This window comes from Podospora pseudopauciseta, chromosome 1, assembly GCF_035222475.1.
Source record: "Podospora pseudopauciseta strain CBS 411.78 chromosome 1, whole genome shotgun sequence".
NCBI classification, from domain to species: domain Eukaryota; kingdom Fungi; phylum Ascomycota; class Sordariomycetes; order Sordariales; family Podosporaceae; genus Podospora; species Podospora pseudopauciseta.
Window position 1 is genome coordinate 1,428,013 of NC_085892.1, and position 14,600 is coordinate 1,442,612.

The following is a 14,600-nucleotide window of genomic DNA, read 5'->3' on the forward strand; positions in this document are numbered from 1 at the left end:
TAACAAACTATAATAGCGCTGATAAAAACCTTTACGAAGATATGTAGAAGTTTATTGCCCATGAGCACAGCAAATCCCGAAGCCGCCTGGGAATGGGAAGTAGTGCCCGGGATAAGACACTCTCGGTTGTTTACCTTTCCCATCTTCTTTCTCCTCACTGGAAAACCAGTCCAACTCTCATCTTCCATTATACCAAGACTTTGAAACTTCAACAACATCTCTTTACATAACTTCATACCGATTTTCTCCAATGCCACTGCTCCCAGCCGCTGGTCCTGTTCCTGCCCGGGTCTCATCCAACATGGGCCAGAAAACTAACACCACGCTTCCTGACCCAGATATGCCTCTTCCGTCCACAGCTGTGACTTGAAAACGAAAGACTCACCACCCTAGATGAGGAAGGGGGAAACTGAAGCGGGTAGTGTCAAATGAAAATGTACAAATTAGTTCTTCTTCAGCGACATCTTCTTGCAATGTAGTCATTTTTGTTGTTTTCAAAGTTGCTCCCGGCGTTCTGGTGGACCACTGCTTTTGCGTCAGCTGATCTCTTCTGTCCACCACTTTTGGCGAAAAGCTCTCCCGAACTTTTTTCTACTGTCCGTCCCAGATTGCCACCATCGATAACCTTCATCGGCCGCCCTCATCCCACAAACCATGAATACTACCCTCAACGGGTTGGTGGCTGGCCGACAAGCGCACCGCAGGCAGAGCCTGTCGCGCCCAAGCCCAGGAAAATCAGTACGATGTTATGATGCCATTCTCGCCACTTCGCAGGTTCGTTCCTTTCCTAATAACGACTTTGCTTCTAACGTCCTAAGTGAGGCCACTCAGAAGCAGTGATAGTAGCGATCGGGATGTTGTGGATGAGTGGCTTGATGATGAAGTCAGTATCACTCCTGATGATAGTGAGATGTGGAACGAGAGCACAGCTGTGGATAATTCCGTCTCACCCAGCTTGTCACCTGTAACGGAGGACTTTTTCGAAAGCGAGAAGGATTTCGAAAGTGAGGAGGAGTTTGGTGATGATGAGGAGTATGAGTATGTCGAGAATCTCGAGAATGGCGACACCAGAGACCCTCATTCAGCCCGGGGTCGTCATTCGGTCACAGCCGAATACCGTCCGGCAACGCCCGATTATCGCCAGGCCACTCCCCACTTTCGTCCGGACACGCCCAGCTACCGCCTGGCTACTCCCAAGAGTTCCAGCATCGGCACGCGCAGTCCCAGCGTTGACTTGAGCAGTCCAAAGTTCCATTCGGTTCAGCCTGAGCACTTACCCAGCCACCCCGAGCTATAGTCCCAGGCCTTAAGGAATACGCCCTTTGCTCGGCGTCTGGACTCTCTTCCAGCATTCCAGAACCCCTGTTAGAGAAGAAGCGGAAGGAGCATGACGACGGAATCAACGAGATATCGGACATACCTAATGTATGTCTGAGTGCCCAAGTTGGTCAAGGTGAAAGGGGGCAGGACTATTCACGATGGTAGGGGAAGCTATTCGCGTAGCTTCACACCTTTGGTACTCACTTGTAAAAATGCGTGTAACAACGCACAGTGGCCAGCGGCCTATCCCTTCCACTGAGCACGAGGAAGACTTCGTCTCCCAAACATCCCCCAGAACCACTCAACTCAGTAAGTTTGAGAATCCGACTGTGGGTTACCAAGAAAGCTGACAAGACCGACAGCCAAAGGAGCTGCAACTTCTGGGTTGGACTTCTCAGTTTCGCAATCACAGCTTGATGCTCCTCAGCCATACCCCCAGTGGACTTGTGGGTGGGTGGTACAAGGGAATGGACCAAGTAGAAGCTGCCACGCCCAGGACCCGATTTTCGTTGCCCAAGCAAGCTGTTCACATAAGAGGGCAGAAGAGAAAGAGAATCATTTACACCCTGTAACCACGTCAAGATCCTCAGGCCGGATAGATCGCCCAATCATGTTGCGAGATCATCATGATGCTAGCAGTGATGAGGAGAGCTCTCAGGGACAGCACCCAACCAAAGGGAGGCGACTTGATATCACACCAGGGCCTCGGCGGTGTGTCGAGATTCTCGTCCTTCAATCTGTTCGTTATCCTCCTGTGTCCAAGGCCGGAAGGATGGAAGATTCGAGACTTGCGAGGCTGGGATAAGGAATCAGAAAGGGCTCAGCAGCAATACTGTATATTAGTTTACTTCTGGGGTGGTTCCTTTTGTAGTCGAAGAATAGGAACAGTCACAAACGGACTCTTATCTATCAGTGAGTAGTGCCTATCCTGGCCTCAAGCTCGATGGATTTTTTATGCAAGACCCAATATTGATCAAACAATGAGACGATTGTGTATGCCCCGGTCTGGATCCAGTTATCACCCCAAGAATGATGACGGGGAGAGTCCATCGAAATCCATGTAGGCCTTTTGCGCTGGAGAAACTTGTCAGATAGATGGCCTTGCTGAAGTGTTCCTGCTCCTTCGCCCGCTGTAAAGCAGCTCCGTGTCCAGGATAGAAATGCAGGGGCATCTTTGACGGAAAGGAAGAAGCACACAACTTGATATTCACGGGTGCTGTTGGCTCCGCGGCGGCTCGGCGGTCTGTTTCTTGGGAGAAAGGAAGACGCTGAAATATGCACTGATCCAAAATCATCATCGCGACAATCTGGTGGTTGTTGAACCGCTTTCGTTTGGGGCTGGTCATCGTCGCCTTTGACGTTCCTGGGACAGGAGGGGCGAATAGATTCGGAGGAGGGGGTGCAGAGAGGTGCTCGCACGCGCTGCTCTAGCCGAGCTGCCAGAGTGGTTTCTTGGGATGTTCAACGGGAAAAAAAGAAAGAAAAAAACCCGATGGGGATGCTGACGTACCTTTGCCTCCCGAGGCAGAAAGCCACTCTTCCTTGATGAAAAACAACACAAGTCTCGGGTCAAATTCGGTGGAGATAGGCGCATCGTCGATGCTGTTTTGAACATTACCATGGCCGCTGATAGGCATTAACGTTCAGCCTCAACCCGTAATCTGCAGCCCTTTCAACGGCGCTCGAAAGATTCAACGGCTGTTGCCAGACGAAACAGACCTCGAACTCCAGACAAAGCCACAAGAAACTCTTCGTCCTCAACGCCTGGTTTCCCACCACTACAGCCAATAGAGAGGTACCGTATCCAAAGCCCCAAAGCCAGAAGCCCAGAGATGAACACAGTGAAACCTAGATTTTTCGTTGGTCAATTTCCTCCCATGAAAACATAGACCAACCGCTCAACCACAAGCATGCCCGTACACCAACCCCCCAACCTAGCCGCCCTCGCAGACGCAACCTCAACCGCCCTCCACACGCGCCGACGAACCCCTCCGTACCAAATTTTCAAGTTCGACATCCCCAATTACAAACCCCCATCCTCTCCCGCCGCTGTCCTCCCACCAGCAATCCAAAAACTGGTTTCCCACCCCAAGAAACCACCATTCACTTACCCCCCCAGAAACCCAACCCAACCCACTCATCCCCAGCCTCCCAACCCCTCCCCATTCCCTTTCGGCTCGACACCCCAAGAGATTGACGCGTTCTTCCTCTCTCCCAGCCCCGGGCAAGACCCCCAAGAGGAATACGTCCTTAGCCCACCACCACAAAGGGAACCACCCAGGCCCGACGCCGCAAAAGTCAAGATGGCGAAAATGAAATGGTTGGCTGGTTACGCCGTCACCTCTCCCTGTGAGTTTCCCGGTCCGGTCAAGCAGACAGTCGTGGAGGAGGAGAGTGGTGAGGTGGTAGGGACGAGGTGGGTTGGGGTGAAGGTTGAGAAGGAGATGGTGGACTTATATGTACCAGAGTGGGAAGACTTTGACTCTGATTGTGAGGGGTCCAGCGAGAGGGAGGGGGGTGTCACTCCAAAGGGGAAGGGGAAAGGGGTGGGGGGTGACGAGGTTGGATCAGAGGCTGAGGGGATTGTGAGACAGAGGGCAAGGAGAAAAAAGATGATGGGGACGATCAAGAGGTTTGGAAGGAGTTTGGTTAGTGAGAGGAAGCCAAGGGCGGGGGAGGGGAGGGAGCAGACTCGTGTACGTGGCGGGAAAATAGATAGGGACCAGACTCCTGGGCCCCATGGGGCAAGAGGATACAAAGGGAGAGGTACCCGGTGATTTTGGGCGTTAAAAGCCTGGAAGGCACGGGTTGGCTTGGTTGGAAGCGTTTGGGGAACCAGTGTTTCAAGACTTCATGATGGTAACGATGGATGATATTCATGGACTTTGGTGTGATTTTGATATGTAGAGGAATACAGCAATACATGTTGGTGCCTGACCTTGATATCAAGACTTGATACTTGACAACCCGGTATTCCGGAATCACAAGGTGTCCGCGGTGGAATAACATCATTCCAGAGTGGCAGAATATATCAAAACGGCGTCAACCTTGATGAGGCTGGATGTCTCTGCGGGAAAACACAGGCTGGCAACGGCCGTCGAGGGACCCCCCCAGCAGCCGCTAACACACCCCTGCCAGCAGTTCTTTGCGGGGTACAGCTCCCCCGGGCCTGTGGCTCCCCACTTGGAGGAACCTCGGCTGGCGGTATCGGCCCCCGCAAGACGCTGTCGCCAGCGCAAATCCGTCGGTTGCCATGAGACCCGGACCTTGGCATCGCCATAAATGGTATATCAGGGCCGAGTCCCATCTGGTCTGATCTGATAAGTTTCCGATCGTCAATTGACTGACTCTGTATCTTTGCTGTTTACTTTGTTTTTGTTCAACATATACCCTCCATATAATATCCAAAATGTCTGGCCCTGGTGTTGGTTTCGAGTATCCCTCTCGCGAGGTGAGCTGGCTCAAGCGTGATGCTCTCCTCTTTGCCAACTCGATTGGCTGCACCTCGGAGGAGCTTCACTTCCTCTACGTATGCATACTCACCCTCATATGGCCATTGAACCGCTACTAACAGCACATAGGAGCTCGACCCCAACTTCGCTGTTTTCCCCACCTACCCTGTCATTCTCAGTACGTTTGAGCTGCCATCAACAGCCTCGTGGTGCATGGAAACTAATAAACAGCAAAACAGTGTTCAAGGAGACGCACCCCGAAGTAGTCGACTTCTATGCCGCCCAAAAGTCCGTCACCATCCCCGGCGTCCCCGTCTTCGACCCCACTCGCGTCGTCGACGGCCAGCGCCTCCTCGAGTTCCTCAAGCCCCTCCCTACCTCCTCCGCCGGCCGGAAATTCGAGGTCCGCACCAAGGTCCTCGGTGTCTACGACAAGGGCAAGCCCGGGACCGTCGTCGAGACCCAGACCGACCTCGTCGACGCCGAGAAGAACGAGTCCTACGCTCGCGTTACCACCTCTTCTTTCTACGTTGGCCAGGGCAACTGGGGCGGTCCCAAGGGCCCTGCCACCGTCAACTTCCCCCCTCCCGAGGGCAAGAAGCCCGATCTGGTGCTTGAGAACCAGACCACCAACGAAACCCCGTTGCTGTACAGACTCAATGGCGACTACAACCCCCTCCATGCCCACCCGGAGCCTGGTGCCAAGATGGGCTTCGGGGGTGTGATCATCCACGGCTTGTACTCGTGGAACTGGGCGTGCCATGGCTTACTGCAGCACCTCGGTGGCAGCAACCCTGCCAACTTCAAGGAGTACCAGGCTAGATTTGCGTCACCGGTTAGACCCGGTGACAAGCTCATTTTGGAGGCGTGGAAGACTGGCGAGTTCAAGGGCGAGTGGGAGGAGATCAGGTTCTTGGTGAAGAACAGCCACGGCAAGGTTGTGTTGAGCAACGGCCGGGCGCTCATCAAGACTGGCGCCAAGGGCAAGTTGTAAAGTTATGATGTTGTGTATAATTTTGGATAAAAAGCGTAATGAGATATGTTGAACAACCAAAACTTGTTATGATGATGATGCTTGTCTCGTGTGAGGTGCCCAGAGATGATGCTCTGGCAGCTCAACTTGCATGTTGCTGCCTGACTGTCCTTTCGAGTTTCAATTGAATCCACTCACCAAATTCACTCCATTTTCACAACAAATCAAAGACCAGTCCCGCGGAAAAAGCAACTCAAGCCGATAAAAAAAATGACGGAAGCGACAATTGGCCAGCGCAGGTCTTACGATGGCGCTCTTTGCACTGTGAGATATATCGGTGAAGTGGCCGGCACGACAGGATCATGGCTGGGTGTTGAGTGGGACGACCCATCGCGGGGCAAGCATGATGGTCAGCACAAGGGCATCCGCTATTTTACATGTGAGTCTCTGAACTGATTTCGTCCATCATGGCGACGCGAGGCACGATTGACTGACATTCTTGATCAGGCAAAAGTCAAGCTCTCACATCGGCCTCTTTTGTCCGCCCGACCAGACCGGTGGACCCACCTCGGACCTTCCTCTCTGCGCTGCAATACAAATATGCACCCCCTGAGGAACAGCAGAAGCCTGGGCAACCTGCTCCGAGGCCGATTGTTTTCTCAGGGAAGGTAGCGGAAGAGGTTGGGTTTGAGAAGATCAGGAGACAGCAGGCTCAGTTGGGAGAGCTGCTGTATGTCATCTTGGACAGCACCAAGGTTGCAACAGCATACTCGGACGATGAGAAAGCAAAGGGACAGCAGATTGGGCAGGTTTGCCCCAAAATCAGAGAGCTGGATCTGAGTCGGAATTTGCTGGAACACTTTGATCCTGTGGTGGACATCTGCGCTGAGCTGCTTCTACTGAAGAGCCTCAAGGTCAACTGGAACCGCTTCCGCAACGTGCTTGAAGACAAGAAACTCGAAAGAGCAGGCGATGCCTTTGAAGGCGTGAAGGAGCTGGCTCTCGAAGACACGTTACTCACCTGGCACGAAATATGCCACATCGCCGCTCGATTCCCAACACTGAGCACCCTACACGCCGGCTCAAACCAGCTATCCTCTCTCTCACCCCTCCCGCCATCAGCTCCCTTTACCTCCAACCTCGTCACCCTCGATCTCGAATTCAACCAGTTCACCTCCCTATCCGATCTTGCTCCCTTATCATCACTCACCTCCCTCAAAAGCCTCATCCTCAAAAAGAACAAAATCACCACCCTCACCACCCCCACTGCCCCTCTCCCAGCCTTCTCCCCCACCCTCAACTACGTCGACCTCTCTTATAACCTCATCTCCACCTGGTCCACCGTCGACTCCCTCCCTTCCTCCTTCCCCGGCCTCACCTCCCTGAGATTCACCCACAACCCCCTCTACGACAACCCCGACCTCGACACCCCAGGCTCTCTTCCTCCACCCCCCCAACAAACAACCACCACCAGCACCTCAACCAGCGCCGCCAGCACCCTAGGCAAAACAGAAGAAGCCTACATGCTCCTCGTCGCCCGCCTCCCCCCAACCCTCAAAACCCTCAACTTCTCCACCATCACCACGCACGACCGCTCCGACGCGGAAATGTTTTACCTCTCCCGCATCACCAAACAGCTGTCCTCCGTCCCGGAAACGGAAGAGCATTTAATACTGGAGAAACACCCCAAGTGGAAGTACTTGTGTGATAGTTACGGTGAACCGACAATCACTCGTCGGCAGGAGGTGAACCCAAACTTTTTGGAGGCCAGGTTGATAGATGTCAAGTTTTGGGCGGTGTTTGATGGGGAGGAGACAACAGCAAAGAGTGTGAGGGTGCCGAGGGCGTTTGATATTTATGCTGTCAAAGGGATTGCGGGGAGGTTGTTTGGGCTGAGGGCCTGGGAGGTGAGGTTGGTGTGGGAGACGGGGGAGTGGGATCCTGTTGGGGGGTTTGAGGTTGAGGGTGGGGATGGGGAGGAGAGTGATGATGGGGGGGAAGAGGAGACCAAGGAGGAGGGGGGGGGAGAGAACAAAAAGGGACGGTGGGTGAAGAGGGAGGTTGAGTTGAAGGATGGGCCTAGACAGTTTGGGTATTGCGTTGATGGGACGGAGGTTACTGTGAGGGTTGAGAAGAGGTAATGAGATTTGTTTGGCGGTTGTTGCCTGGAGCTGGGGTGGAAAACTGCAGGTTGTTTTACGGGATACTACAGGTTTCGTTTGTTGCAGTCACGATACTGGCGGCGGTATTTTTTAGTTATAAAACTCGGTTTCTTGCCTTTTCTATTCCAGACTCTCTCCATCTATTCTTCCTCAAGTGCTGGCTGCCTGTTATCAATCATCAGTGCACCGCCATGGCTCCCCGTCCCTTTTGCTACATCGTCAGACCTGACACCCAACGCAGGACCAAGACTGGCCAGATTCAGGCTGTTCGTGGGGCTAATGTCCCGCTCATCGCTGTTGACGAACTTCCCGACTGGATTGAAATCTATGGGGTGCCCCGTGAAATCCCCAGCGAGCAAACGATTGGGCTTCAGAACTTGGGGTTAATGTCCAAGAACTCGGAGCCCTATCTGGTGCAGCTTCACCAGAAAGTCTTTGCCGCCCGCCGTGAGCAATACCAGGGAGACGAGTCAAGAGGTCAGGCTACCGCGGTGCCTTCAAGCAGTCCTGCTGTTCCTTCAAGCCGTCCCACCGTTCCTTCAAGCCGTCCTGCTGCTCCTTCAAACAGTCCTACTGCGTCTCCTACAAGCCATCAGGCGACACTTCCGCCCCAAGCTCAACCCCAGGTTCCAGTCGCCAACACAGAACCTGCTACCAACTCGCCACGGCAACCACCTCAGGCCATGTCCACAGCTATTCCTCAGACACAGGCTGCCCCGGCTGCTCAACCGGTACAGACCTCTGTTCCCGCCCACGCATCTGTCACCCAAGCGCCACTACCGACATCTACTGTCCCGGCGGGACTCCTGACCTCGCGACACGCGCCCAAACCCCCGACAGCTACAACGGCACAATCAACACCGCAACCTACTACCGTTCAATCCCCCGCTACTCCCTGTCCCCCTCCACCTCCCCCAGAAACCCCATCATCAGCCCCAGCGCCTGCCCCTCCAGCAGCAGCCTCCCAGCCCGGAGCCCCTGCTGAGCAAACTGTCTCTATCACCACCACCACCGCCACCACCACTCAACCCCAACCCCCGCTCCAACCCGCTCCCCCAGGAACATCAACCTCCTCCCCCATCACCATCACCCCAGCACCCCAAGAACCCTGCCTCCACTACCTGAAATGGGGCAAATGCAAGTTCCAACCCCACTGTAAACACTCTCACCTCATCACCCCCGCCTCCCTTGCCCTAGCCGGTTTCCCCTCCGGTTCTTTTCCTCCTTGGATCAAGAAACGAGTCTCCCGACTAAACAACAACAACCCCAACCCCTCTCAACCCTCCCGCCCCCCTTACTACCCCCAGCGTCACCACCACCCCTCCTCCTCCTCCTCCTCCTCCTCCTCCTCCTCCTCCTCCTCCTCCACCACCACCACCACCACCTCATCCAACACCCACTCCCTCACCTCCTCCTCCTCTTCCTCCACCCCCCGGGTGAGGGTGGCCAAAAGAGGAACGGCAACCAAAAAAGTGAAAAAGCAGGAGAAACTGCTGCAGGAGATGCAACTCCGGCTTGAGAATCTAACTCTCAAGCAAAAGGAACGGGAGCTCAAAGTTGCGTTGATGAGGCAGCAGCAGCAATTGGGGTTGGGGTTGTCGGGGGGGAGTGGGGGTGGGTATACAATCAACTCTCTCGGGGGGGTCGTCACCGCGACGACAACAAACAGTAAAAAGAGGCTGAGGTTGCCCAGACGGGGGAACACGCCTCTTGATCGGCAGAGGAAGCGGGTTAGGGAGGAAACACCGGAAGGGGGGAAGGTCGGGGTTGTTGTTGTGATGGAGAAGGGAAAGGGGGAGGAGGTTGTTGAGGAGGTCAGGAAGGAGGAAAACACGGAAACCGAAAAGGGGGTGGTGCTGGTTGAGATTTAGTTGTTTGACGAGATGGGTAGTCACAGTAATGAGCATGAGGAGAAGGCGAAAAATGGCATCATAATGTATTTCTTGTTGGCTACTAGAGTTGAATCTAAATGCGGTAGAGCTATCAGTCTCAGTTAGCCATTGCCCTCGCCCAATGAACAGCAAGTGAGTGACAAAGTCGAGAAAAGAGGCATGTCAGGAAAAAGTGTAATGTGAGATAGTCCACACCGATGTCCCGAGGGAAATCTTGAGAATTGCAGAATTCTTGGAAGAATCATTCATCATGTTGCCTGGAGATAGCGACAGAAAGGGAGAATAACTTACATCTTTATTCTTGATTGTGCGGCCGCATCAATTCCATGTTTCCAATTGGTCGTGTCAAGTTGAAAAAAGAATGGCAAAAATCGAAGGCTTGAAAATTTCATAGTGGGCGGGGAGAAAATTGCTGCTCAGGATTACATAAGCGCTCGTCGATGCACCTTGACCAGGGTTAGGGTCACGGCAGTGCCCCTATTTCTGCTATGCGTGTATGCTCAGTTCACATGTATGTGTGCAATCTTTATCACAGAACCATACTTCACCACAAACCCATATTCTCTCATTCACCCCATACAGATAAGATACTACCACATACCCCATTCCTCATTAATAAGTGATACTAACCTCAAACAGTAGTAACCCCATTCACTCCCACCGCCTCGATCCTGTTCACCAACTTCTTCACACTCGTCCACTCTTCATTCCTCAGATTCTCCTTCCCGCCCAGGTCCGGCCCAACCTCAAACACCGTAACCTGCCCATCAATCCCACCAGTCGCCAACCTCCTGCCTTCCGACGGCTCCCAAGCAACCTTGTTCAAACTCTTGCTCAGCATCGTCCTCCCGTCCTTCCTCGCGCTCGGGCTGATCCTCGCCACCGGTTCCTCCGTCTCAACAGTGATGTCCCACAGCTCCAACCACCCGGCACCATCCACAAGAGAGAAAACCCCCGGCTTCACCGGCGACCAGGCCGCATCATACACCACATCCTCCCTGACAAAGTCCAACAGAGGCGTAACCTGTGACTCGGTCCCCACAGCAGATCCCAGAGCGGCCACAACCGCAGAGGTGGCAGCTGGCGCCCTCACCTTCCAGAGCTTGACACTCCAGTCCAAACTAGCAGACAAGACCAAATCGCCTAGATCCACCGGGCCCTTGGAAGGGTGAAAGTCAACCGACATGACCGGCGCCGCGTGGCCCTTGTAGCTAACCCTCGCATCAACACCCGCCTTGGCCCCGGCGCGATCATACCGATGGCAAGGATAAATCGTCCCTTCTTCTGATCCCACAAGAAAGAACGTCGGGTCTGCTTGCGGGAACGCAAGGCAGGTCGGGCTGAGATCCTCGTACTTGGCGGGCGCGGGAGTGACCAGTGTCATTGCCTCCTGTGGCTGCGTGAGCATATCGACACTCCATCCGCAGACGGCACCGTCAGTAGAGCATGAGATGATGTTGTTTGCGTTTTGGGTGCCGACAATGTCGACTGAATACACTGGGTGGGTGTGGCCGAGGCCGGTGAGTGGTGTCTTCTGGACAGGCGCTGATCTAGCGCGCGTATCCCATAAAAGCACCTGGCCGCTGTAGGCACCACCGATGATCAGATTCGGGTGGAAAGGCGAGAATTTGGCGGTAAGAATGTCAGACTGAGCGTGAAAGACGAATTCAGGGCGGTCATGAAGGTGCATGTTCCAGACCTGCACAATGCCATCCGGGTCGTGGGGGGCGGTGGGGTTCTTGGTGTAAGATGCCAAAAGGAGTTCTGGGAATTTTGGAGAAAAGTCGATGGAGCTGATCATGCGTTTCTTGGACCAGCGTTCGTCATAGAATTTGGCAATTTCTCTGACCTTTCGCCGGCCTTTTCCTCCAGTGTTGCCGCTTTGTTCATCGTCATCGTCGAGGTTTGCAGCCTGAAGGGTGTAGTCGGTGAGGATATCGTACTCTTCGTCTAGCGCTTTCTCGATAACCTTGGTTGATCTTTCGACAAAGTCCATGAAATCGTCAGACTGTGTAACCGCCTTCAATTCCTCGGCCGTCAAGGCCCGGACAGGAAAGTTCTCCTTGGTTGAAGCTTTCAGCGTCCCATCCGTCACAAGCTCTCTCGCCGCTTTCAACTCCTCCTCGATTTCTTTCCGAATATTTTCTCTTAGTTCCTCCTCTCGGTCTCGTTCCCTCCTGCTTAATCGCTTGTTGGGCGTAGCTGGCATTGTATCTTCGAGGTCCGAGTCTGAAGCAGCTCGTGCTCTGGTTGGTGGTATCCATTCCTCTGTCGTTTGCACACCTTTGCTGTAAGAGAACACCTCCTTCACCGGCGACGGAGGACACTCGTAGACTGTTTTTAACGAAACGGTCGAAAGAATCTGGGGCTGGGTTGGTGCAGGAACAACCTGGGCATTCGCAGGAACCTGAAATTCGGAAGTGGCCGCATTGCTGAGCTCGCCTCCGCTCAAAACACTGTTCGGTCTGCTCCCGCGGCGGGCGGGCGAGTTCATTCCTGTCGAGACAGACACGGACCGACTATCGCCCACCAGGCTGTTAATCAGGTTTTCGATATCATGTCGCGAGGTGTGCCGACCGGGCATGGGCGAAACAAGCTACAGTGGTGTCAGCCAGCTACTCTGGACCCTAACTGCAGGACAGGACGCACCTCGCTGGGGGTTATGCTGCCACGACCAGCTGACTGGCTTGCCCGAAGCTCCCTCTGGCGCTTGAGCTCGGCCAGCTTGGCCTTCTTTGCGAGAATCTCCTCTCTTCGTTGTTGCATGATTGCTGATTTCTATCCGCATCCCACGGCCAAGCCTAGGTTCAAGTTTCTTGAACTGCCAATTCGAGTTATCTATCGTTCGTCTCGCAGTGGTCAGGAGGATCGAGAAGGAATATAACGGAAAGTAAATAAAGCACGCCGTTGCTGCTGTGTTGTCTCCTATTTCGTTTGTTGTATGTACACAGTAGATAGCTGCTCTTTCAACCTTCATTGCGCGTCGCCCGCCTTTGCCCAGTTCGAACGCCCACCCACCGCGACCCTCCAGGCATGGACCAGGGGCCCGCCTACAATTACGCCCGGGGGTGCGCTAAATCACCTGATCTGCTCAAACTCTTGGCAAATGGCATTTGCTACCGCCCGCTGTGAGAGCTTCTTCCAGGCGGGTAGGAGGGACTTGTGGGGCTCCACGTCAAGCAAGCAACCTGCCGCTTCGCCTTAACCAAAAAAACCGCGAAAACTCCCGAGCTTCCCAAAACTTGTTCCAACCTCACCACACCCAACCCGCGCAAATCGACGACAAGCTCCGGCCACGGCCAATTCCTTTCTCCTCGACACCGAGTGCTTCCTCCCGCCCAGATCGAATTTCGAACCCCAGCCAATTCGATTGCCCCCAGATTCCTCAAAATGGCCTCTTCCGGAGTCAACGTGAGTGGACACTGTTACCCCCCATCTAGCTCCCTCCACCCATTGCATAAGAGGAGGCTATAGACACAGGGCCACCTACCTTCCTACAAGTAATTGGCATGGCCCATACTTGGTATTCGGCTTCACAAGACCTAAAGCTCGAGACATAGCGCAAAACCCGCATCATGTGAAAGTATGGTCTGTCCACAATCAAACTAACATGCACACCCAGGTTCTCCGGTACTCCGCCCTCGGCCTCGGTGTCGTCTACGGCTTCTACCACCAGCGCCAGATCTATGCTTCCGACCGCGCCGCTGCCGCCCAGCGCGAGTATGAGCACAAGCAGCAATTAATAGCCCAGGCCAAGAAGGCCTACGCTGCCAAGCACAAGCCCGCTGTCTCCGCGTCCTCTTCCGCCAGCCGTATGTTGATCTGAGGGTAGAGACATGAAACTCGGTAACTGACGCAGAACCTACAGAAGACATCAACAGCTCAAGCTTCGACCTCGAGAGCTTCATCGCCCAGCTGGACAAGGCCTAAACTGTCCGTCGACGAACTTGACGGATAGTGGTGGAAAAGGGAGGGGGATAATAGAGGTGGTAGACTTGGAATGAGCGAACCGAATCTTTTCCGACCAGCGCACAACCAGCCCCTCTTGACTCGACTCGAACTCGCCCTTTGTGGATGTGGGAGGACGGTAGGAAAGACAAGGGAAGGGACGGAAAACCGAACGAAATGGATGGGACGAATGACATCAGCGCCGGAAATACCCTCACACAACCGGCCAATGTCACATCGTTGAGGTTTTGGGGGAAAGGGAACAAAACCCCAGAAAAACGGACAGGGCGAGCAAGGCGCGAAAGGAAGGGACGGCAGGGGGGTTTAAAGGCAAAATGGTGTTGTATTATTACTGTCGCGGTCAAAAGCGCACAACTACCCACACGGCATTAAAGAGGCTTTTTTTTCGATCATCACACACACACACACACACACACGCACTTATTTTTTTCTTTTTCACAAAAGGTTCCTGTGCACAATTGTTTTGTACATTATAACTGATCTAGACAAGAGACGGGGGTAATAAAGGAACTGGAACAGAAGTAACTTGGGTCATATTCGGTGAAACTCGTTTGGGTGTACTCAAGGGGGCAGGGGACACGAATATAGGTACGTGAATTGGGGCGGCCAGCCTAGCACTTGTAAGTCTGGACCAACAAGCTCATGAGATTCAGCATGTCCAGACTCTGCATATTGGACTGTTCCACACCATATTCAGCAGACCAAGCTTGTTTACCACGCCAAACCCCTCCACCAAACTTAGCATATTAAACTCAGGCCGTAAGCTCACCACACCATCATAACGGCATCTTCACCATCGTAGTCATTTGTCTCCGTCAAAGCAATCACTACT

At 53.7% G+C, this 14,600-nt stretch overlaps 7 protein-coding genes across 7 annotated transcripts; 5 read left to right on the forward strand and 2 right to left on the reverse strand.

Annotated features, from left to right (window-relative positions):
• Positions 1 to 910: 910 nt before the first annotated feature.
• Positions 911 to 1,297, forward strand: QC763_103695 (uncharacterized protein; the record flags this gene model as incomplete). The annotated part of the gene is made up of 1 exon (XM_062906935.1): positions 911 to 1,297. The coding sequence occupies one exon, from the start codon at positions 911 to 913 to the stop codon at positions 1,295 to 1,297; it is 387 nt and encodes a 128-aa protein (XP_062769835.1).
• Positions 1,298 to 3,230: 1,933 nt separating this feature from the next.
• On the forward strand, positions 3,231 to 4,097 carry QC763_103698 (uncharacterized protein; the record flags this gene model as incomplete). Its single annotated transcript, XM_062906936.1, has 1 exon — positions 3,231 to 4,097. One exon carries the CDS (start codon positions 3,231 to 3,233, stop codon positions 4,095 to 4,097), a length of 867 nt encoding a protein of 288 aa, XP_062769836.1.
• Positions 4,098 to 4,537: 440 nt separating this feature from the next.
• On the forward strand, positions 4,538 to 5,838 carry QC763_103700 (uncharacterized protein). Its single transcript, XM_062906937.1, has 3 exons — positions 4,538 to 4,849; positions 4,902 to 4,950; positions 5,012 to 5,838. The coding sequence occupies exons 1-3, from the start codon at positions 4,730 to 4,732 to the stop codon at positions 5,764 to 5,766; spliced, it is 924 nt and encodes a 307-aa protein (XP_062769837.1). The 5' UTR covers positions 4,538 to 4,729; the 3' UTR covers positions 5,767 to 5,838.
• A 105-nt stretch (positions 5,839 to 5,943) lies between these two features.
• QC763_103710 (uncharacterized protein) lies at positions 5,944 to 7,886 on the forward strand (the record flags this gene model as incomplete). The annotated part of the gene is made up of 2 exons (XM_062906938.1): positions 5,944 to 6,184; positions 6,253 to 7,886. Exons 1-2 carry the CDS (start codon positions 6,016 to 6,018, stop codon positions 7,884 to 7,886), a joined length of 1,803 nt encoding a protein of 600 aa, XP_062769838.1. The 5' UTR covers positions 5,944 to 6,015.
• A 1,330-nt stretch (positions 7,887 to 9,216) lies between these two features.
• Positions 9,217 to 10,191, reverse strand: QC763_103720 (uncharacterized protein; the record flags this gene model as incomplete). Its single annotated transcript, XM_062906939.1, has 2 exons — positions 9,217 to 9,397; positions 10,091 to 10,191. The coding sequence occupies 2 exons, from the start codon at positions 10,189 to 10,191 to the stop codon at positions 9,217 to 9,219; spliced, it is 282 nt and encodes a 93-aa protein (XP_062769839.1).
• Positions 10,192 to 10,430: 239 nt separating this feature from the next.
• Positions 10,431 to 12,818, reverse strand: QC763_103730 (uncharacterized protein; the record flags this gene model as incomplete). Its single annotated transcript, XM_062906940.1, has 2 exons — positions 12,449 to 12,818; positions 10,431 to 12,395 (listed from the first exon to the last, which is right to left on the reverse strand). The coding sequence occupies exons 1-2, from the start codon at positions 12,563 to 12,565 to the stop codon at positions 10,431 to 10,433; spliced, it is 2,082 nt and encodes a 693-aa protein (XP_062769840.1). The 5' UTR covers positions 12,566 to 12,818.
• Positions 12,819 to 12,951: 133 nt separating this feature from the next.
• Positions 12,952 to 14,491, forward strand: TIM11 (F1F0 ATP synthase subunit e, mitochondrial). Its single transcript, XM_062906941.1, has 4 exons — positions 12,952 to 13,210; positions 13,422 to 13,611; positions 13,668 to 14,356; positions 14,422 to 14,491. Exons 1-3 carry the CDS (start codon positions 13,190 to 13,192, stop codon positions 13,727 to 13,729), a joined length of 273 nt encoding a protein of 90 aa, XP_062769841.1. The 5' UTR covers positions 12,952 to 13,189; the 3' UTR covers positions 13,730 to 14,356; positions 14,422 to 14,491.
• Positions 14,492 to 14,600: the final 109 nt, after the last annotated feature.

What these genes read in the sequence shown, in the direction of transcription:
- TIM11 (XM_062906941.1), top strand. Translation starts at nt 13,190, where the DNA reads ATGGCCTCTTCCGGAGTCAAC. An exon ending in TGGCCTCTTCCGGAGTCAAC is followed by an intron (nt 13,211 to 13,421) that starts GTGAGTGGACAC and finishes ATGCACACCCAG; the next exon opens with GTTCTCCGGTACTCCGCCCT. An exon ending in CGCGTCCTCTTCCGCCAGCC is followed by an intron (nt 13,612 to 13,667) that starts GTATGTTGATCT and finishes CAGAACCTACAG; the next exon opens with AAGACATCAACAGCTCAAGC.
- QC763_103700 (XM_062906937.1), top strand. Translation starts at nt 4,730, where the DNA reads ATGTCTGGCCCTGGTGTTGGTTTCGAGTATCCCTCTCGCGAGGTGAGC. An exon ending in AGGAGCTTCACTTCCTCTAC is followed by an intron (nt 4,850 to 4,901) that starts GTATGCATACTC and finishes AACAGCACATAG; the next exon opens with GAGCTCGACCCCAACTTCGC. An exon ending in CACCTACCCTGTCATTCTCA is followed by an intron (nt 4,951 to 5,011) that starts GTACGTTTGAGC and finishes ACAGCAAAACAG; the next exon opens with TGTTCAAGGAGACGCACCCC.